The sequence below is a fragment of the Myxine glutinosa genome, chromosome 7 (assembly GCF_964187855.1).
Source record: "Myxine glutinosa chromosome 7, kmMyxGlut1.1, whole genome shotgun sequence".
Taxonomy (NCBI): Eukaryota; Metazoa; Chordata; class Myxini; order Myxiniformes; family Myxinidae; genus Myxine; species Myxine glutinosa.
This window is the reverse complement of record NC_136267.1, coordinates 93,618,579-93,640,414: the sequence shown is the minus strand read 5'-3', so window position 1 is coordinate 93,640,414 and position 21,836 is coordinate 93,618,579. Positions and strand designations below refer to the sequence as shown.

At 46.5% G+C, this 21,836-nt stretch overlaps 1 protein-coding gene across 5 annotated transcripts in view; it reads right to left on the bottom strand.

Moving 5' to 3' along the window:
• Nucleotides 1-21,836, bottom strand: part of WDR37 (WD repeat domain 37) — a 238,826-nt gene that overhangs the window by 53,704 nt on the left and 163,286 nt on the right. For all 5 annotated transcript variants that reach the window (XM_078782006.1, XM_078782007.1, XM_078782008.1 and 2 more), the window contains 2 exons: nucleotides 3,450-3,521; nucleotides 1,998-2,042 (listed from right to left, as the gene is read on the bottom strand). In XM_078782006.1, coding sequence (XP_078638132.1) covers nucleotides 1,998-2,042; nucleotides 3,450-3,521 — 117 coding nt within the window. The remainder of the gene's footprint in view (nucleotides 1-1,997; nucleotides 2,043-3,449; nucleotides 3,522-21,836) is intronic.

The window sequence follows — 21,836 nt, the reverse complement described above, 5'->3', positions numbered from 1 at the left end:
CCAACCTTTATACTTAATCTTATTTGCCAAGGGAGGTACGACACTCCCTTGTGACGAGCTTGTTTTATCAGGGTTGTTAAGCAAACTTCAATATCAAGTACGTATTCTCATCTCATCCAATAGAGGTGGAGGGACCCAAGGCAGTGTCTTAGGCCCAGTCATATTCCTCGTAGACATTAATGACCTCTCCATTGCTCTGTAGAATTCCCTTCCCACTTTGCAGTTGTCCCTACATTCTACAGTAAAATTCCATATCTCGCTGGCAGCCAAAGAGTAGCAGGTTACTTCTCTGCTGACTGGTGTAACATTTGAAACAGGGATTTCAATCAAGGCAAATCTCACATTATCACCCTGTCTTGGAGGGAGTATCATAAAACAAACCCAATGATCTATTTCAACAATCAAACACTCAAATAGGTTCACTCTCTTAAGCCATTCTGCAGCTCACCCACCAGCTGTAACCTCTAATGGGCAGGTCATATTAAAATACATATAAAAAACAAAGTCGGCTTCCGGAACTAGCTCAGACTGGGTAACATATGTCAAACCGAGGACTACCTTGATAAATCAACTTTTCTCAGCTGAGAAAGGCATTTGCATGTTACTCAATATAGTCCTTCTCTCCCCTATGGGCTGGTTGGTGTCCCTGATTCACACTGGTCTCTCGTGGACGCTGTGGAATCCAAAGCTCTCAACATCAATGGAATCTCCATCAAAGAGACGGGCCTGCTGTTCACTTATCACAGACACGTTGGTGGCCTCTGGGTTTTTTTTAATCTCCTCTCTTCAGGTCTTGCTCCCTCCGATCATTCATCCCTCCCGTCCCTCGAGCAACCACCTCATGAAATTCATAAAATCCAGGGTCACTTCTCATCTCCACAACTTCGTTCCTGTTTCTCCTGCTCATGGAAGCTCCTTCCTCAGTCTGTTCAAACGAATCTTCCTTCCGCTACTTCAGGTTGGCAGTATACCTCAATCTTGTAGGTTGCTATCTATCATTCCCGTTTCCCTCTTCTCCTTATGTACGCTCATTCCCTTGTTGCATGCACATTCTGTATCACTGCCCCCCACTTTCAGTACATTGTCCTTAGCTATGAATCTCTGTCGCATAGCTCTTCAATTCAAATACATTTGTCTGATGGTATTAAGAATGGACAAGACTCCAGCCAGTATGTGGAGGAGAAGGTTGCGGTTGCTGTATTGCTGTGGCATGATCTCAAACCCAAGATCGCAGGCTTTGGGCAACTCCTTCTACATCAATGGAGGAACTGCCCAGAAACTGCTTGAAGAAGACCTTAAGAGCGTATTGTAAAATACAAGGACTGCAAGTTAACATTTTCTCCAAAGTACAACAGCAAATTACAGGACTTGACAGTCAGGATTTAACCTCAATTAAAAGATGAACAGGACAAATATGTCATGGAAATGTCAAACAGAAAACGTGCACACATGATCAGAGAATGCAACTTCATTTCCTTTTGCAAGTCTGTTTGTGGGTGAACGAGAATTTCTTTTTTTAACTAGACCTCAAAATTCAGCTGGACTAATTGTGAGAAAGAAAACTCCTCACAGCAGCAGCCAAATACAAATAAAACTAAGCGAAATAAACCCCAAAATATGTAGCACAGTTAAAAGCAAACAAGCATACAAACAAACAGTATGGTGCTGCAGCTAATGTGACATGTAAACAAGGCCTGGGGCATCGACGACACTCCAAGGAGACTATAGCAAGCTGTGCCGATGCCTACACAACCAAAGTTCAATTAACACCCATTTACAACGGTCTTGGTGCTCCACCAATCAACCCCCTCCTGTACATCACAGAGCCCCGACCCCCTTCCCAAACGCCTCGTGTTGACTCAGCCCAATAAACCCCCCACGACGGCTTTAAAACGCAGCGTGTGGGTTCTCCCAGACACAAACGCCACAAAGTCAGAGTGAATGTTTGTACTTGGCAAGCTGCGTGCGCTTGCAATGGCTGGCTGCAATGTACTCACCAGTAAGGCAGAGCTGATCCGTTGGGTGGAACTTAATCGAATTAACTGCACACAAACAAAACACACGCACGCACACAGTAAGAAAGCAGGCAAGTAATGCTACAGAACAAAAGTACCTAAACAAAGTAAAACTATGCCTATAGATCAAGGCATGTGGGACAGCTAGGGGGAGATGAGGGAAGGAGAGGGCAGAGGTAACAACAGTAAATACTGTTGCAGATATGAGGACTGTATTTTTTTTATTGTGTGTTTTATTATTATTATTATTGTTTATTCTGCGCCTCCTGCCTCCGGAGCTGTGTAAAGGTCAAAGGGCGTCCCATAATTAGTCCAAAAGCATGCACGTCAGCCAATCATAGAATACCCCTGTTCAATAGTTATATCTTATGTGTTTTAGGGTAAGGCTGTGTCTCCCATTAATTGAAATACTCCATTGCACCAGTGAAAGAGATAGATTCCCTTCATTCCCATTCCCAAAACTTTCATTTCCCCTTTCGTCATTGCCAGGCCTCGAGTGCCATTGCCAAGAACCTCCCCTCCAATTGCCGCCATTGACCACGAGGCAGGGTCGGAGAATAAAGGCATGTCTCCACCTCGTCATAGAGGGAAGGAGTGAGCCAGCCCCACTCGACCAACCATGAGCCAGGGGTTTGGCTAGAGAGGGCGGAGGAAGAGCGATCGGGGAGGTTCGCAAAGGTTGAGGGGCGGGGCCTATATAACCCACGGCAGGGCGTTCCCAAAAGGAGATGAGCTTTTACAGAGAGACGAGAGGGAGTCCAAGTGGTTGAGTCCAAGAGAGGTGCTTTGAGTTGAGTCCGAGAGAAGTCCAGAGTTGAGCTGCAGCTCGAGCCACCGAAACTGCATTTACTGCAGCTCGAGCCACCGAAACTGCATTTACTGCAGCTGGAGTCACCGAAACTGCAGCCACAGCAGCGTGAGACCTGGACGGCAGTTTGGAGCAGGGCCGCGAAGGGGCGGCGGCTGCCCAACGAGTCGATCGGTTGCAGGACCAGTTGGACCTCCCTATCCCGCCAGCCATCCATCTCCCGCCAGTCCTATCATCATTCCCCGCGTGAGTCTGTCTTTGTTTGTTCTGTCCCTGGGTTAATTAAGACTGTAGGTAAGCTAGCGTTGCACTGTGTATCTAATATCTTCTGTAAATAAACGTGACTGCTTTCTTCCTGCTTATATGTGTAAATAATAAATCCAATTACTCTTCTGTACGTCTTCTTCCTCTTTGTATTCGGTCGCTTTAGAGTTTTCCATATTGAGCAGCCGCGGTGCGATACGGCCAACGTTTGGGTGGAATCGGGTTCTAGTCGGGGAATAACTGTTCGGTCGCGGTAATACCACCGCTCGGTAAAATAACATCCTTTAACCGCGTCCGTAACAATACATTGTGCATTTCAATAGAAGTTCCGCTCGCCATTTACTGGGGAAGTCCAAGCTCACCGGAGCCGCTGTGTCCCAGGTACTTCAGAACGCATTTCCCAGTCTCAATGCTCCAAAGCATGGCCGTGTGATCTGAATTGATGGGAGAAAGGAGACAAGAAGTAAACATGGAATCGAGAACTCCAAAAAAAGTTACAATACTGGTATGGTGCTCCTAAAGCATTCGTAGTTCTTGGTCGTTTTCTTCAGTTACCACGAATATTTACCACTTACATCATATTCCCTTCTATAGGGTTAGAGGAGCTGATGAACAAAGACAAGATGAAAACCCTTTTTCCAACTGCACATATCATCTGCCTATTTATGATCGAATTACTCATCACCTCCAGCATGCTTCGGTTCACCAGTTCAGACATTTCATCAAATCAAAAGGCTCACAGAAAAGCATCATTCCAAACCGAATGCTTACTCGGCAAGTGCAATAAGGGATTTAAAAAAGTTTTCACGAAGTTGTTAAATCTAATAAACAGCTTTTTCAAGGTCAATTCCTCTGGTGAAATGAGTGGTGAATGAAGTATCATTCTCATTGGTTACTGCCTAAAAAAAAACTACCCAGGGTACCAGGTCTTTGATTTAAAAGGATAAATAAAGTAGTTTGATTACTCACAATAGTATTTGAGATGATACACAAAACTAGCCATCACATCCGATTATTGTATCACATCAAAAGCTTTTCTGTTAACCTTCAGAACGAACGTGCATGAAAACATCGCTGCCAAATAAGCCACCTTAGGCTGGCAGGCAAGAGCTCAGACAGTGACTGTAGGTGTGTGCTAACATATATTAACTCATATGTTGTTGTTGTTTCGTCCTCTGTGTTTCATTATAAAATCCCTGCTGAAAAACCAAACCGATAATCATATTGACTCTCTTCTCCTCCCGACTGTCTCATTAAGACAGTGACTTAACTCATTGAGATTAAGAGTCAATTGAGACTCTCAATTTCTGAGAATTCATCAATTCGTCCCAAGAGTAAATCCCAAGAGAATTCATCCCAAGAATTCCAAGATCCCAAGAATTGAGAATTCGTCCCAAGAGTCAATCCCAAGAGAATTCATCCCAAGAATTCCAAGATCCCAAGAATTGAGAATTCGCCCCAAGGGTCAATCCCAAGAGAATTCATCCCAAGAATTCCAAGATCCCAAGAATTGAGAATTCATCCCAAGAGTCAATCCCAAGAGAATTCATCCCAAGAATTCCAAGATCCCAAGAATTGAGAATTCGTCCCGAGAGTTTTTTTTTTTTTTTTTTTTGTATACAAGATCGAGGCTCGTGAAAGAGCGAACATTAATCACACAGAAAGACAAACCGACACATAAAACATATAACATCGGGAGCGGTAGACAAGATGGGGAGAGAGGGGGAAGGACACAAACACAACATTTGAGAGCAGGGACCGAGAGACATGGAGACATCGAGAGATCTGAGAGAGGACGAGGGCTTTGGGGGGGGGGCATGGGAAGGGGGCGGTGGGAGAGGTATAAAACATATGGACACTGCCAGGACTTCCAGGAAAGAAGTTGGAATTTCAAACAAGTTGGATCTGGGGTGAATTAGCGGGGGTAGAAAAGATCAAGGTTTTGGATGGGGGAAGATAAGAGATGGTGGTGAACAGCTGTTTTAAAGACCTGGAGGGAGGAGTGGGATTGAAGGGAGTGAGGGAGTTTGTTCCAGAGGCGGGAGAAAAGAGGAATGAAAGAGTGAAGGTGAGCAGAGAGCCGAGATTTCGGCAGTTTAACCATCAGAGGGTTGCTGGCAGATCTTGTGTGACATGTATGAATATTTGGGGGACAGAGCACAGAGAGAGCTGGGGGTGCAAGGCCGGAGAGGAGTCGGTAGAAGACAGAAAGACCACCTACCTGCCTGCGGTGAGTGAGTGAAAGGCCCTCAGAGATAGCTTCATCGCGGGAGATTCCAATAATTCTGAAAGCTTTGGTTTCAACAGCGTGAAGCCGAGCTAGGTGTGAGGCAGGAGCACCGGCCCATAGGGGAGAACAGTATTCCATTGAGCTGCGGATGAAAGCCTTGTATGTGGTGAGGAGCTCAGGTGTGCCGAGGAAGGACTTCGCACGACGGAGGATGCCCAGTCGGCGACTGGCTTTAGAGGCCAGCTTGGAAATGTGGTTTTCCCAAGAAAGATCATGGCAGATAGTGAGACCCAAAAGCTTGAGCGACAGAACTTCTTGGAGAGGATTGTTGAGAAAGTAGATGGGAGGGTTGTCCAGTCGATCTTTTCGGAGAGACATAGTAAGAGTGTGAGATTTATCAGGATTGAAAGACATGTTCCACTTGTTTGACCAGTCTGTGATTTTGTCCAAGTCTTCAGAGAGTGAGGAGGCTGCAGACTGTCGATCTGAGGGAAGAGGAATGGAGCGGCAGAGAGTGGAGTCATCAGCAAAGAGATAGAGAGGATTTTCAAGAGAGTCAGAGAGATCATTGATGAAGACCAGAAAAAGCACGGGGCCCAGAACACTGCCTTGGGGAACTCCAGCCTGAACAGGAAGAGGAGATGAGAGAAACCCATTCAGGGCCACACGTTGACGACGACTAGAGAGGAAGTCCGCCAGCCATGCGTGGAGATTTCCATTGATACCAAAGGAGGAGAGTTTGGTGAGCAGAGCGGGGGTGCCAGACCGTGTCGAAGGCACGTGATATGTCGAGGGAGACAGCTCTAATTTCCTGTTTGGCATTGAGGACCTCCATCCATTGTTGAGACAGCAGAAGCAGCATGTCCAGAGTAGAGTGACCTGGTCTGAAACCAAATTGATGATCAGAGATCAAGCCATTGGAGAAGAGGAAAGATTTCATATCCGAAGCAATGATGGATTCCATGACTTTGCTGATAATTGGGAGAAGGCTGATTGGTCTGTAGTTGCTAGGATCTGTTTTTGCACCTTTTTTGTGCAAAGCGGTGATGTTGGCTGATTTCCAAGCAGATGGCAGTTGACCTTGAGCAAAAGAGAGGGTGAAGAGAACAGAGAGAGGGTGATATAGAGCAGCAGAGCAGGATTTTAGGACCCGTGGGCTGATGCCGTCGGGTCCAGTTGCAGAATCAGAGTTGTTACGTGGTCCTCCCGGTGACTACCTGGTCTCGGTGACCCCCGGACCGTGAGAGGAACTCCGCCAGAAAGATCTATTATTTATGCGCTTTCGTAACGCAATCAATATGAATTCCAGTCAATAAGAAACCCCACACCAAGGATCCGGAATAATCAATGATATATTCCCCGAGCAATCTACAACCATCAACAATCAACAATCAATATTACAAAGATGGCCATCTTATATATGTGTCCCCTTTCCCCACTCACGACCCCTTTTGGGTCACTGTCCCTCACAATGTCTCTGGGCCCCTCTAGACCAAGGTGTAGGTCGGCTTCTCCGCACACGGGCGGTTGAACGAACCCCTGGCTGACGTGCTCCCAAACGTGCACGTCACGTACCGGGAACAACGGCTGCAGCGCACCCCTCCTTGCCAAGCAAAGCGGGCAAAGCAACGCGCGGCTTGCCCAGCGCGCGAGGCCCAAGGTGCGACCCGTACGCGTCCTTGTAGACGGTGAGGCGAGCTGTGCCGGATGCTTGGTTCCGTGCACGAACCCACGGCAACTTGACGTGTAAAGGGGTAATTACCCCGCGCAGGTAACTCCTTGCGCCAGACGGGCTTTCAAACGCAGCGTCCCCCCACGCTGCTCAATATCGATACCGCTCACGTCGGAGCTCGGCGAGGAAGAGGAAGAAGATCGCCGCCTCTCCCGGACCTCGTGTCTTTTCTTCTTCCGTTTCCGGTCTCCTTTTCCCCAGAAGGGCTCCTGACCCTTTAATCACAACAACCTTTAATCGACTACACTGTAATAAGCAAAGACCTGAATAGTAATTCACATCAATTCACATAAATCCGTAACACTCCCCCCCTTCAAGAAAGAAAGTTTGAACCCAGCGAAAACTTTCTTTGCCGGCCAACTTGGATAAACAAACCAGATAACTCACCCCCCCCCCCCCCCCAAATCATCAGTTCCCCCCCGGGCACAGTTATCGCTTAAAAATAAAGCAACAAAATTTCACACAATCCCCAAGATTAATTCCCTCTGGACCAAGCATCAACCACTTCTAGTTTCTCTTGAATGACGGTTAAGAAGTGGTGACCAAAGCCCCCAAATTTAAACCTCTCGATAGCACTTTTTCGGGAGGCCCAGCTGAGTATTCCCTACATGGACGCCTTAAGGAATGTGGAGTTCACAGTTAGTCCGGGGAGGAAAGTTCATTACATGGACGCCTTTAAGAACGTGGCGTTCACGGTTAGTCCGTGTAGGAGCCCCGGCTCGGCGGCTCCCCCGTATATAGTGCTTCAACTTCTCCAAACTCCTAACAGTTACGGTGGGACCCCTCGTCCCAGCCGTTACCTGACTGGCGGTCTCCTTCTCGGCCAGTGCTCTGACGTTCATTCTTTCGGGAGGTGCCGTAACTCTGGGAGCCTCCATAGTAATATCAGCTGCTGCCAACCCCAAAACTACTGCCAAGTTGTCCTCTTCTGTAGACCTCTCGACACCTACGAAATGCCTTCCCTACTGTTATGGTCCGACCCTCCAAATCCTTACCATTCCAATTCTTCTCTGCCTCTCTGGCATCTCTTGTGCTTGCAAACGTGACAAAGCCGAACCCTCTTGACCGTTGCGTTTCCCTGTCTTTTACCACCCGCACTTCCACCAGCGGCCCATATCTGTTGAAGACAGAGGTCAGAACTTCTTCCTCTGTGTTGAAGTTCAGTCCCCCTACAAATAACTTGGAACTTTTGTCGCCATCCCGAGCGGGGGTGGTGTTATTTCCCCTGCGGGGCTCTTTACCCACCCTCGGGTTACCATAAATTTGCCCCCCGGCCAAATCATTCCCGATAATCACAGATACTCCCTCTACAGGAAGCGTGGCTTGTAAACCGACGGTGACCGGTCCTGACACCAAATCGGATTCCAAATGGATGACATGAAGTGGGGCACTAACACAGCCACCGATCCCTTGTAACCGAACACTATCACCAGTTGCGGTACTCTTTGACAACGGCAAAATGCCTTCAAGCATTAAGGATTGATGGGCTCCTGTGTCCCTCAAAACCCTAACCGGTCTTGGGTTAGTCAAGTCTCCCTTGAGTGAGACCAACCCCTCATAAATAAATGGTTGGTAACTCTTCTGTGGGCGATTTCTTACGCTTGCCATCGCATTCGGAGTGGTAATAGTCAGACTCCGCTCTGGGTTTTCCCTTTTCATGAGGTAACAACTGGACATCAAGTGTCCAGGTTTTTTGCAAAAGGCGCAAGTCGGCCCGGAGAAAAAACTCGTGGTCTGCCTCGGGCCCCCCGAAAAATAAGTTTGTCTTGGGCCCGTAGCCCCCTGATTTCGAACAGTTCGGGTATCAGCGTTGTCCCCATAATCATCTCGAGGCCGCCGCCATGTATTGTCGTTCTCCGCACCTGCTGTTCCACACCTCCCCTGCGGAGATCTAGGCGAGGAGTTAGGTTCGTGGACCCCTATCCAGTGTGTTAAGGCATAATTATCTGCCATGGTGGCTGCGTCCCACAACTTCGGTACTTTCTTTTCCTGCAGGTACACTTTGATGTCCTCGTGGACACACTGTTGAAATTCCTCCACCAGCATCAGGTCACGCAATGCTTCGAAGTCGTTCCCGACTCCTTTTGACTCACTCCACCGATCAAACATATTTTCTTTCACTCTAGCAAACTCCACATGGGTCTCACTCTCCCTCTTCCTGGCATTCCTGAATTTTTGCCGGTAAGCTTCCGGAACCAACTCATAGGCTTTGAGGATGTGCTTCTTCAATACCTCATAATCTGCACATTGGTCCATTGGTAGCGCCGAATAAATCTCTTGAGCTTTACCCACCAGCACACTTTGCACTAGTATGGTCCAGGCCTCCTCCGGCCAGTTCAATTGTCGAGCCACTTTCTCAAAGTGTGGAAAAAATTGAGTGACTTCCTTTTCACTGAAGGGTGGAACCAGCCTCACATGTCTGCCCACCTCCCAGGTGTTCTGGCTAGGTGTCGACCCCGTCAGCAAGGGTGGTACCTCTCCCCGTTCTCTCATTAACTCCATCTCTTGCTGAAGCGCCAGATCACGTTCCTTCAACTCCCTTTCGGCTTTTCTCTCCTCTGCTTCGAGTTCCCTGGCAGCTCTCCTCTCCTCTGCTTTTCTCCCTTCTAACCTTTCCTGGAGTTCTCGTTCCACTCTCCTTTCCTCTGCTTGTTTCTCTTCTCTCCTCTCTTCTGCTTTCCTTTCTTCTTCTGCTCTTTCCTTTTCTGCTTTCCTTTCTTCTTCTTTTAACCTTTCCTGGAGTTCTCGTTCCACTCTCCTTTCCTCTGCTTGTTTCTCTTCTCTCCTCTCTTCTGCTTTCCTTTCCTCTTCTGCTCTTTCCTTTTCTTCTTTCCTTTCTTCTTCTTTGATCCGTTCCTGGCTCCGTAATTGCAACTCCAGTTTCCGGAGCTCAACGTCTTCTGGTTCTTCGGGTAGGCACTCCCAGGCTAACTCGTCCCATGTTCCTAATCCCACCATAGATTGTATCACCGTGGTCTGCAACTCTGCCTTCCTCAAATTAGTTCGGACCTCCAAGTTAAAATGTTTGGCCAATTTCAAGAGGTCCGACTTTAGTAACGCTCGGAACTGTGCCTCACTCGGGGTTACCGCAAAGTTCTGTGCCACAAACGCCATGGTGCCTATCGTTAACACCTGTTAACCTTCACCCAAGACTTTACCCCCAATTTCCCAAAAATTTAACAATTAATATTTAATTAATAAATTTTAATTAATAAAAATATTATTTTATTATTTTATACAATTTTAGATCCCGGACGTAGACCCAATTGCGAATCCGCAAATCGTAATTTGGACGAGCCCCCAATTCTGTTGCGTGGTCCTCCCGGTGACTACCTGGTCTCGGTGACCCCCGGACCGTGAGAGGAACTCCGCCAGAAAGATCTATTATTTATGCGCTTTCGTAACGCAATCAATATGAATTCCAGTCAATAAGAAACCCCACACCAAGGATCCGGAATAATCAATGATATATTCCCCGAGCAATCAACAACCATCAACAATCAACAATCAATATTACAAAGATGGCCATCTTATATATGTGTCCCCTTTCCCCACTCACGACCCCTTTTGGGTCACTGTCCCTCACAATGTCTCTGGGCCCCTCCAGACCAAGGCATAGGTCGGCTTCTCCGCACACGGGCGGTTGAACGAACCCCTGGCTGACGTGCTCCCAAACGTGCACGTCACGTACCGGGAACAACGGCTGCAGCGCACCCCTCCTTGCCAAGCAAAGCGAGCAAAGCGGGCAAAGCAACGCGCGGCTTGCCCAGCGCGCGAGGCCCAAGGTGCGACCCGTACGCGTCCTTGTAGATGGTGAGGCGAACTGTGCCGGACGCTTGGTTCCGTGCACGAACCCACGGCACCTTGACGTGTAAAGGGGTAATTACCCCGCGCAGGTAACTCCTTTCGCCAGACGGGCTTTCAAACGCAGCGTCCCCCCCACGCTGCTCAATATCGATACCGCTCACGTCGGAGCTCGGCGAGGAAGAGGAAGAAGATCGCCGCCTCTCCCGGATCTCGTGTCTTTTCTTCTTCCGTTTCCGGTCTCCTTTTCCCCAGAAGGGCTCCTGACCCTTTAATCACAACAACCTTTAATCGACTACACATTAATAAGCAAAGACCTGAATAGTAATTCACATCAATTCACATAAATCCGTAACAGAGTCGAGGGTTGACAGAAACTTTTCCACCTTGTCAGGAGGAAAGGACACTGAGTCCAGGAGCAGCAGGGTACGACTGGGTATGGTGGGTACAGAGAGGGATGGATTTGGGACACAAGATTTAGAGGCAAACACAGAGTTGAGGCATTCAGCTTTTTCACGTGCGGAGTCAGCTGTGTAGCCGTTTGAGGTAAGGGAGGGGATGGAGGGGGAACAAACACCAGAAACGGATTTGACCAGACGCCACCAGGATTTGGAAGAGGGAGACAGATAAGAGAGTTCGGTCTTGAGAACGGAGAGATATTGTTTCCTGGCTCTCCTGAGGGTGGACACACACTTGTTTTGGGCTTTGTGAAAGGAAATGAGATTTCCTTCCGTTGGATTTGCTTTCCAGGAGACTAAGGCAAGTTGTTTCTGGGCAACAGCCTCACCACAAGATTCCGTGTACCATGGACGGGAGGAAGGGTATGACAACTGAAGACGAGATGGGATAAATCTGTGCATGAGAGAGAGCAATTTACTTTGGAAGAATTCCCAGGATGAGTTGATGTCAGAGGTGGTAGAGATGGGAGACCAGTCCAGATGATTGATGGCTGCTTGAAGACCGTGCCAGTTGGCCTGAGTGAAATGCCAGACTCGTCGACGCTGAGCAGGCTCCTTGAGGATGGTCAGAGAGATGTCCACTTCAACAAGGACATGATCAGATGATCCGATTGGAGCAGAAGAAGAGCAGCAGACATTTTCAGGGAAGTTAGTCATAACCAAGTCCAGAAGAGAAGATGTTCCGTTGACTGAGATCCGGGTCGGGAAATTGACAGATTGTGTCAGTCCCAGTGAGTCGCAGAAGTCCTTTGCTGAGGAGCCATGGCTGGTGAGAGAGGTACCCACACCCAGCCAACTGGCATGATGACAGTTGAAATCACCACATATGAGGAAGAGAGAGTTGGGATGAGTAGATAGAAGTTGGTCCATATTATCAGACAGCGAGATGTAGATGGAGTCATCACTGTTTGGTGGACGGTACAACACACATATGAACAAGAGGTGGGAGCGAAGGGCAAGCCGTAGCCAGAGGTATTCCTGGGGGTGAGGTGGAGAGAGTGCAGTGCAGGGCGAGTGAGGAAGAGAGTTTTTGATAAAGATAGCAACCCCGCCTCCAGGACGAGGCTCAGGTCTATCATACCGGAGGAGGGAGTAGCCCGGGAGAGATACTAAGGAATCAGAGACATCATAAAGGAGGAAAGTTTCTGTTAAGCAGATCACGTCTGGTTTGACAGAAGCAACCTGTATGGAGAGATCAGTTAAGTTTGAACGAAGGCCCCGGATGTTTGAGGTCCATACCGTTAATGAAGAGGAAGGGGGAGCATCAGATACAGAACAGGGGGGAGGAGGGGTAGGGTAAGATGTGGAAGAGGTGGAAGAGGTAGGGAGAGCTGTTGAAGGTGTGCCAGAGATTTCAGAATAGCTCGGAGAAAGGGAAGGATGGGGAGGACAAAAGGTTTGATGCTGATTGGGTGAGGCACAATGAGGTGTTATTTGAGGAGGGGGAAGAGCGAGGCAGAAGGTTGGGGGAGATGGAGGTGAGAGTTGGAAGGGGGAAGAAGCGGGGAGGACGCTTTGAGGAGGGGGATCGAGAGGGGGGAAATTGAGAAGCAATGAGGGTGGGGAGATTTGAAGAGGAGGGGTGAGGGGGGAGTTTGGGAGGGAAGGGACAAGGGGAGGGATTTGAAAGGGATGGGATATGGGGGAGATTTGGAGGGGAGGGGTGAGGCAGGAGTCTAGGAGGGGAGGGGCGAGGAGGCGTCTTGGCGGGGAGGGGTGAGGGGGTAGTTTAGGAGGGAGGGGGCAAGGGGGGAGATTTGAAAGGGATGGGTGATGGGGAAGATTTGGAGGGGAGGGGTGATGGGGAAGATTTGGAGGGGAGGGGTTATGGGGAAGATTTGGAGGGGAGGGGTGAGATTGGATTTTAGAAAGTGTACGATTTATGGGAAACGAACATTTATTGCAAAATGAGTTTCTTGTGACCTTCGAGTTAAAAATACGTTTAAGGACGCTGGATGGAGGATGGAGTGCAGGAGAGTTTAGGGAATGTAGAAAAAAGGCACTATAGGAGATGGATATTTTTTTTGGGATGAATTGATTTGGTGAGCAAGTCGAAAGCAGCCTTTTAAAGAAGAAGAAGAAAAAGGTGTTATAAAATATGACGGAATACATAACTTGAGGGGAAAGTGTAAACATTGAAGGTTAATAACAGTGAAAACTATCTGGGGAAATGGGGAGTTCATCCCCCATTGGGAGAACTTGGGAGTTCATCCCAAGAATTCTAAGATTCCAAGAATTGAGAATTAGTCCCAAGAGTCAATCCCAAGAGAATTCATCCCAAGAATTCCAAAATCCCAAGAATTGAGAATTAATCCCAAGAATCAATCCCAAAAGAATTCATCCCAATAATTCCAAGATCCCAAAAATTGAGAATTCGCCCCAAGAGTCAAACCCAAGAGAATTCATCCCAAGAATTCCAAGATCCCAAGAATTGAGAATTCTTCACAAGAGAGTTCATCCCAAGAATTCCAAGATTCTAAGAATTGAGAATTTGTCCCAAGAGTCAATCCCAAGAGAATTCATCCCAAGAATTCCAAGATCCCAAGAATTGAGAATCCATTCCAAGAGAATTCATCCCAAGAATTCCAAGATCCCAAGAATTGAGAATTCGTCCCAAGAGAGTTCATCCCAAGAATTCTAAGATTCCAAGAATTGAGAATTCGTCCCAAGAGTCAATCCCAAGAGAATTCATCCCAAGAATTCCAAGATCCCAAGAATTGAGAATTCCTCCCAAGAGTCAATCCCAAGAGAATTCATCCCAGGAATTCCAAGATCCCAAGAATTGAGAATTCGTCCCAAGAGTCAATCGATTTCTGAGAATCTGAGAATTCTGAGAATTGAGATAGAGTGTGATTGAGAGTTAAGACAGTGACTGTAGGTGTGTGCTACCATATAATAACTCGCATGTTGTTGTTGTTGTTGTTGTTGTTTCATACTCTGTGTTTCATTATAAAATCCCTGCTGAAAAACCAAACCTATCATCATATTGACTCTCTGCTCCTCCCGACTGTCTGATCCACAGACCGCACAGCAGAATGAACAAAACACATTTCCGTGCTGTTTGTTCCACAGGTGAACAACTCGATCACGGCTAGCAGGTACTATCATCAGGTGCTTCGCATAGTTTCCTCTGCCCATCTCTACGTAAAGAACAATCTGAGAGTTGATGCTTCATCACGGTAGCCCAGAGTCTGCACCTCTTCACTTAGAGATTTGTGAAGCTCTAGAGCCAAAAGTGTTCGGTGTAATTAGTATATCGTGTCAGACACAAATCGAGCGTTGTTGTCTATCCAGAGACAAGTCCATCGTCTCCAGATAATTCAGTATCCTTAATTTTGCAGAGGCTGCTATTTTTGCGATCCATTAATCTCCAGTTCCACAGCTTCATCTCTCTCCTATTCTTCTTCATACAGATGCTGTTGGCTCCATCATTTCTGGCTGCACAGTCGTGCTGCTGAAATACTGCTCGTAGATTACAACAGGAATTTACAATTCCATTACAGTTCGGACACATAAAGGCCTACTTTTGCATTCGATAGGTACTGGTCCTGCACACCCGTAAGCGGTTCTGGACCTGTTGATCACCCGATTCCTGCCCAACTTCACACATGGAACCAACTCGGTGTCATCATTCATTCATTTCCGCATCCTCTAATCTGTGGAATCGTCAAGGAGCTTTGCCCAGTCAAATTCTTTTCTGCACAATTTCAAGACGGACAATTCCATCATCTTGTGCCAAACTTCGAAGCGGTGCTTGGAATTCCCACCGTTCCAATTCAAAGCTGCACACCTGAAATACATTTAATTATTTTGATTTTGCTGCTTCCATTTAAATTTTTCTCTCCATGCCTCTGACAATAAATTGCTCATCCTGCCTGTTTATTGCGCATTTTCATGAACCTAAATATTTATATATTGGGGTTTAGCCAAGGAAAGGGGTGGGAGGGAGATAAACTGTCCTGGGACACCTTGAATATCATTAGAGGCAAAAATTGCATTATGATTACCAACAGCTTATTCAAGGTCACAGGAAACGTTCTTCCATGGCAGGTCATTCCTGCTGGCCAGCTGTCTGCCCTGCTGAACCACCTCATTTATAAATTATGTTCCTCCCACTGATTTTTTTTTTTTTTCTTTCTTTTAGCTCTGCATCAACCCACGCCAGCTGTTCCCAACTACAGAGCAGTCCGTTTAGCCGATATGTAGACAGGGCGTCGTGATGGGAATTTTAAACGCTCCTTAGGTGCGCCCGGCTGGCTGCAGGACACGGACAGACGCACCACTCCGACGTCCGTCCGTGAGGTCACCAAAGCGTTACCTGGAGGCAAACATCGCCAGCTGCGTTTCAGCCCATTAATGCAACCATCTGCATATGTTGCTTACGGATTTATGTACGAGGGAAAGTAAGCTAGAAATAAAAATGCCATCAATCCCAAAATATGTGATGTGCAGTGACCCTTGTTTAATTCCGTCACAGTTTCTGTGTACAAAAATGTAGGGACAAATAAGTACCTTAGCCGAGCAACAGGAAAGGAAAATCAACATTACCACTTACTTTCTCACTGGAGATGGACACATTTTGTAGCCAATAAATGTTTTCACAAAATATGTCAAAGGTCAAAAACTACTGCCCAATATCAACCTGCACTCCTTCCCCCAAAATAAATTCACCCACAAATGATCTGCTGCCAGGAAATAATTGAAACATTATATCAAATTTAAATCGAGTGCATTTTCCTTAAGGATACTGTATGCATCAATTCCATACTCCCACTGGCAGCAACCACTGTCTGCCACTCTCACTGGCAACAACTTCCGCCTGACGCTCCCAATGGCAGCAACCACTGCCAGACATGTTCGTTTGTGACCTCCATGTTACATGGTCACTCAGAACAGCCTCTACTGCAGAGCTAAGGTTGTCATTTTTAAGCCTTCTTTGGCAAAGGCCAACTTTAGGAAAACAACTGAAGTGCACAGAAATGATATATTCACCAAGTTTAATAGGACGGAAATAAGGGAAAGAGTAGGGATGGCAGGATAGACTGGATGTATGTGGACTTAGCTCTAAGCTGTCTAGCCTGGGTTTGAATCCTGGCTCAGCTATAAACTGTCATCCAGGTGTTTCAAATACAGTGCGAGTCACAAACGTGTGTGACGTCCCACAGATGGACATTAAGCAGGCGTCCCATATGCCAGCATTAGTTGGTGGACGTTAAAGATCCCACGGTGCCCTTCACAAAGAGTAGGCAAACAATCGCCAGCACCATGGCCAAAATGATTCCAAATTCCTGCCATAACCTCATGTTCCCTCATCCCAAGGGAACAAAGTGCAAAAGGGTCAACCCCCTAGGGTGTTGCTACCCTACTTACTTGGGGAGGATGAGGATGAGTATGAGTATAGGAGTAGTAGTAGCGGAGTAGTGGGAGTAGTGGGAGTGGTAGTAGTAGTAGTAGTAGTGGTAGTGGTAGTAGTAGTAGTAGTAGTATTGTTTCACACACAGGGCGAGTTACCAATGTGAGTGTCATCCATCGGATGGACATTGAACTGAGTCCCATCTTCCAGAATTAGTCAGTGGATGATAAAGATTCCACGGTGTCCTTCGTGAAGAAGAGTAACCGAGCTATCTATTGCCAGTACCCTGGCCAAATTACAAATTCCTACTGACTGACTGCTGGGGAAGAAATGCCAAACCACCCAACATAACCCATGCCAAGAAACTACTTCGATAGCACCAAAGCTACGTAAAGAGTATGGTACAGCTCATCAAGGAAAGTAAGAAAATAAATAAATTAACGAATCGCCCACAAAATTCCTTTGTCAAAGGTGGGCTTTCAAAGTATGGATAACAGTGTGCCATTAACTCACCGTTAAACCAGTTCCCTTTATAAGGAACAAAATTAACCTCCACGGGATGTTTTGTGCCAAATCCATTTCCTTCTATCCTTGTAGACTGTTAAAAGACCTTTAACAACACAATTTACTTCGGTAAATACACTACATTGTTTTTTTACAATGCCCAAAGAGCTAACAACAGAGCCACCACCAAATGGTCAGTTTACAACTATCATGAGGATCACAAGCTGTGACACAAACCACACAAACACACATGCAAAACAGACAGCAGACAATACAAGACTTGATTTTTAACACGAGACAGCCATCAACTTCAGGGAAACTCGCTTTTCTCTACACAATCAGCGGGGTATATTGAGAGATGCCCCCCTCACCCACACCACAATTCCCCAGCCCCTCACTTTCCCCAAAATGAGATGCTATCCCACGAGGGTTGGCTGTACTCCAACCTTCAAAAATGCTGAGCATTAAGAGAGTTGCGAAAGATGATGGGAATATTGCCTGTGATTGATGCTGTGAAGAGGAACAGGTTGAGATGGTTTGGTCATGTGTTGAGGAAGGATGAAAGTGACTGGTTGAGAAGAGTGATGGAAATTAATGTAGAAGGAAGTAGAGGACGGGGAAGACCGAGAAAGACTTGGCTAAAGATGGTGGAAGAAGAAATGCGGGCAAGGAGGTTAACAAGGAGAGATGCAGAAAATAGGGCAAGATGGAGAAGATTGTCATGGGGACCGCAAGGCTAACCCCCGCTCTAGCAGGGAAAATGGCCTTAAAATGCATGTTGTTGTTGTTGTTGTTGTAAGAGAGAAAGCAGCATGGACCATTTTAAAACTATTTGATACGACTCGGACAGGGTCAGAATCGAACCGCAAATCCTCAGACTCAGAGCAGACACTATAACAACATTCCCACAGAGTCTGCTGTTACAAGTCAAGAAATACTTTTTTTTTGGTTCCCCAAAGAAATTCAACGATCTTCTCTTGAACCGATCGATACGAAACTTCACATCTCTGGAGTGGGACCATTCATACTTGTGAAGAAGTTTCCCTATAGAAATAAAATGGTAGGCATGAGCCAATCAAAACTGACAGTTTTATCGGTTTATATCGGTTATAGGCCCAAGTGATATTTGTATGTTATAGGACCAGAACGATTATTTAAACACGTGGCCATATCCCAAGAATCTTTCCTTAGAAACCAATATGGCATTCACTGTAACTACTAGAACGGCACTCGGTAGAGCGCATAGCTCCACCAGGCTGAACAGTTTGTTTTGGATCCCAGTGATAGGCCAGATCTGGATCGGGACCTGAACAAAAATCGAATTTGCTTGTTATCGTCACCGAACCAACTCATCCACTAAGTTTTGTTATCATCGTCCATAACTTTTTGAAATAGTTTGCTATATATTGTTTTTGGCCCGATCCCTTAACCGTGAAGAATCTCTTTTTAAAATGCTCATATCCAGACCCGGCTCTTCACCAAAATCAAAATCATTTCGTCCTTGTCACACACTCAATCTGCCCATCAAGTTTCATACGAATCCATGCATAATTTACATCAATTTTATTCTTCATCAAAATTTAATTTTACATCAATTCTTCCTGGGAATTCTTCCAAAGCAAACATCTCTCTCATGCACAGATTTTTCCCATCTCGTCTTCAGTTGTCTTACCCTTCCTCCCATCCATGGTACACTGAATCTTGTGGTGAGGCAGTTGCCCTGAAACAACTTGCCTTTGCCTCTTGGAAGGCAAATCCAACTGAAGGCAATCTCAGTTCCTTCCACCAAGCTCGGAACAAGTGTGTGTCTACCCTCAGGAGTGCCAGGAAGCACTATCTCTCCACACTCAAGAATGAACTCTCAAACCTGTGTCCTTCCTCCAAATCCTGGTGGCATCTGGTCAAATCCGTTTCTGGTGTTTGTTCCCCCTCCATCCCCTCCCTTACCTCAAATGGCTACACAGTTGACACCGCACGTGACAAAGCCGAATGCCCCAACTCTGTGTTTGCCTCAAAATATTGTGTCCCAAACCCATCTCTCTGTTCCTACCTTACCCAGTCGAACCCAACTGCTCCTGGACTCTGTGTCCTTCTCTCCTGATAAGGTGGAGAAGTTTTTGTCAAACCTCGACTGATTCTGCAACTGGTCCAGCCGGCATCAGCCCACGGGTCCTAAAATCCTGCTCTGCCACTCTATCTCACCCTCTCTCTGTTCTTTTCACCCTCTCTTTTGCTCAAGGTCATCTGCCAGCATCTTGGAATTCAGCAAACATTACCGCTTTACACAAAAAAGGTGCAAAAACAGATCCTTGCAACTACAGACCAATCAACCTGCTCCCAATTATCAGCAAAGTCATGGAATCCATCATTGCTTCGGATATCAAATCCTTCCTCTTCTCCAATGGCTTGATCTCCGATCATCAATTTGGATTCAGACCAGGTCATTCTACTCTGGACATGTTGCTTCTGCTGTCTCAACAATGGATGGAGGTCCTAAATGCCAAACAGGAAATCAGAGCTGTCTCCCTTGACATATCACGTGCCTTTGATACGGTCTGGCACCCAGCTCTGCTTACCAAACTCTCCTCCTATGGTATCCATGGAAATCTCCAGGCTTGGCTTGTGGATTTCCTCTCTGGTCATAGTCAACGTGTGGCCCTGAATGGATTTCTCTCATCTCCCCTTCCTGTTCTAGCTGGAGTTCCCCAAGGTAGTGTTCTGGGCCCTGTGCTTTTTCTGGTCTTCATCAATGATCTCTCCGACTCTCTGGAAAATCCTCTCTATCTCTTTGCTGATGACTCCACGCTCTGCCGCTCCATTCCTCATCCCTCAGATCGGGAGTCTGCAGCCTCCTCACTCTCTGCAGACCTGGACAAAATCACAGACTGGTCAAACAAGTGGAACATGTCTTTCAATCCTGACAAATCTCACTCTTACTATGTCTCTCCGAAAAGACCGACTGGAAAACCCTCCCATCTACTTTCTCAACAATCGTCTCCAAGAAGTTCTGTCGCTCAAGCTTTTGGGTCTCACTATCTGCCAGCTCGTACAGCAGTTTTCTTTTACGACAGGCTTTTCACTCACTCACCGCAGGCAGGTAGGTGGTCTTTCTGTCTTCTACCGACTCCTCTCTGGCCTAGCTCCCCCAGCTCTGTCTGTGCTGTGTCCCCCAAATGTTCCTGCAGGACGCATAAGATCTGCCAGCAACCCTCTTCTGGTGAAATTGCCAAAATCAAAACTCTCTGCTCACCTTCGCTCTTTTATTCCATCTTTTTCCCGCCTCTGGAACAAACTCCCTCACTCTCTTCAATCCCACTCCTCCCTCCAGGTCTTTAAAACAGCTGTTCACCACCATCTCTTGTCTTCCCCCATCCAAAATCTTGATCTTTTATACCCCTGCTAATTCACCCGATACACTTTTTCGAAATTCCAACTTCTTTCCTGGAAGTCCTTGCAGTGTCCATATGTTTTATACCTCTCCCACCTCCCCCCAAGCCCTCTCCCTCCCACAGTTCTCTCGATGTCCTCCAGGTGTTCAGGTGCTAATTTCACCCCAAATCCACTTTTTGAGGTGCTGACTTCTTTCCTGGAAGTCCTTGGTGTCCTTGCGTTTTATACCTATCCTGCCCCCCCCCCCCCCCCCCTCCAGGCCCTCTCCCTCTCACACATCTCCCGATGTCCCTGCTCTCAAATGTTATGTTTGTGTGCTTCCCCTTCTCTCCCCATCTTGTCAACTGCTCCCCTTTTTATATACTTTGTTTGCTTGTTTGTTTGATTTGTTTGTTTGATAAATGTTAGCTCTTTCACGAGCCTCGACTCTGTATACAAAAAAAAAAAAAATGTCCCTGCTCTCAAATGTTGTGTTTGTGTCCTTCGCCCTCTCTCCTCCATCTTGTCTACCGCTCTCCTTATTTTGTGTTTTATGTGTTGGTTTGTGTCGGTTTGACTTTTTGTGTGATTAATGTTAGCTCTTTCACGAGCCTCGATCTTGTATACAAAAATAATAATAAAAAAAATTTACCTTTTGAGATTGGCTGCTCACAGACAGACAAACAGGGGTGAATACATAACCTCTGACCACCTTTGTGGCAGAGGTAAAAAAAAAAAAAATTATTTGAAAGGAAGGGTAGATTTTTCATCGGCTTGTAGTTTTGCCAGTTTCAAAAATGCCAAATATGAAGGTGTTTTGTGGATCCTTCTTTCAACCCGAGGTGTTCCTGCTTGGAAGCCTCAATAGATGCTTTTAACTCTAGTTATTGTTATTAATATTATTCGCTGAGGCTATGTATGCAGCACTGCCCTTTCATAATGTGGTATTTTCATGCACATTCCAAGTTACTTGAAGGGCATTAAAGATTCCAACACAATATTTGGACTGGGATCACATTTTGACTAGACTAGGAGAGTAGAACGATTACGACCTCCTTGAAGGTCAATAACAATTCGAGTCTAACAGCAGATTCTCATGTACACACATAAATATTTATCGACATAGTCCATGACAAATCACTCCCGACTAGTAACGGCACCAGAATAGTATTTGTAGTCTGATTTGACTTGACGAGGCATTAAACTCATGTTCTGCACAAGTATGTTCGTCCAAAATAAGACTGGCAGGATGAGGAAACCTAATTGTGGGCAACAAGGGTTGCCCTTTCAACATTTCTT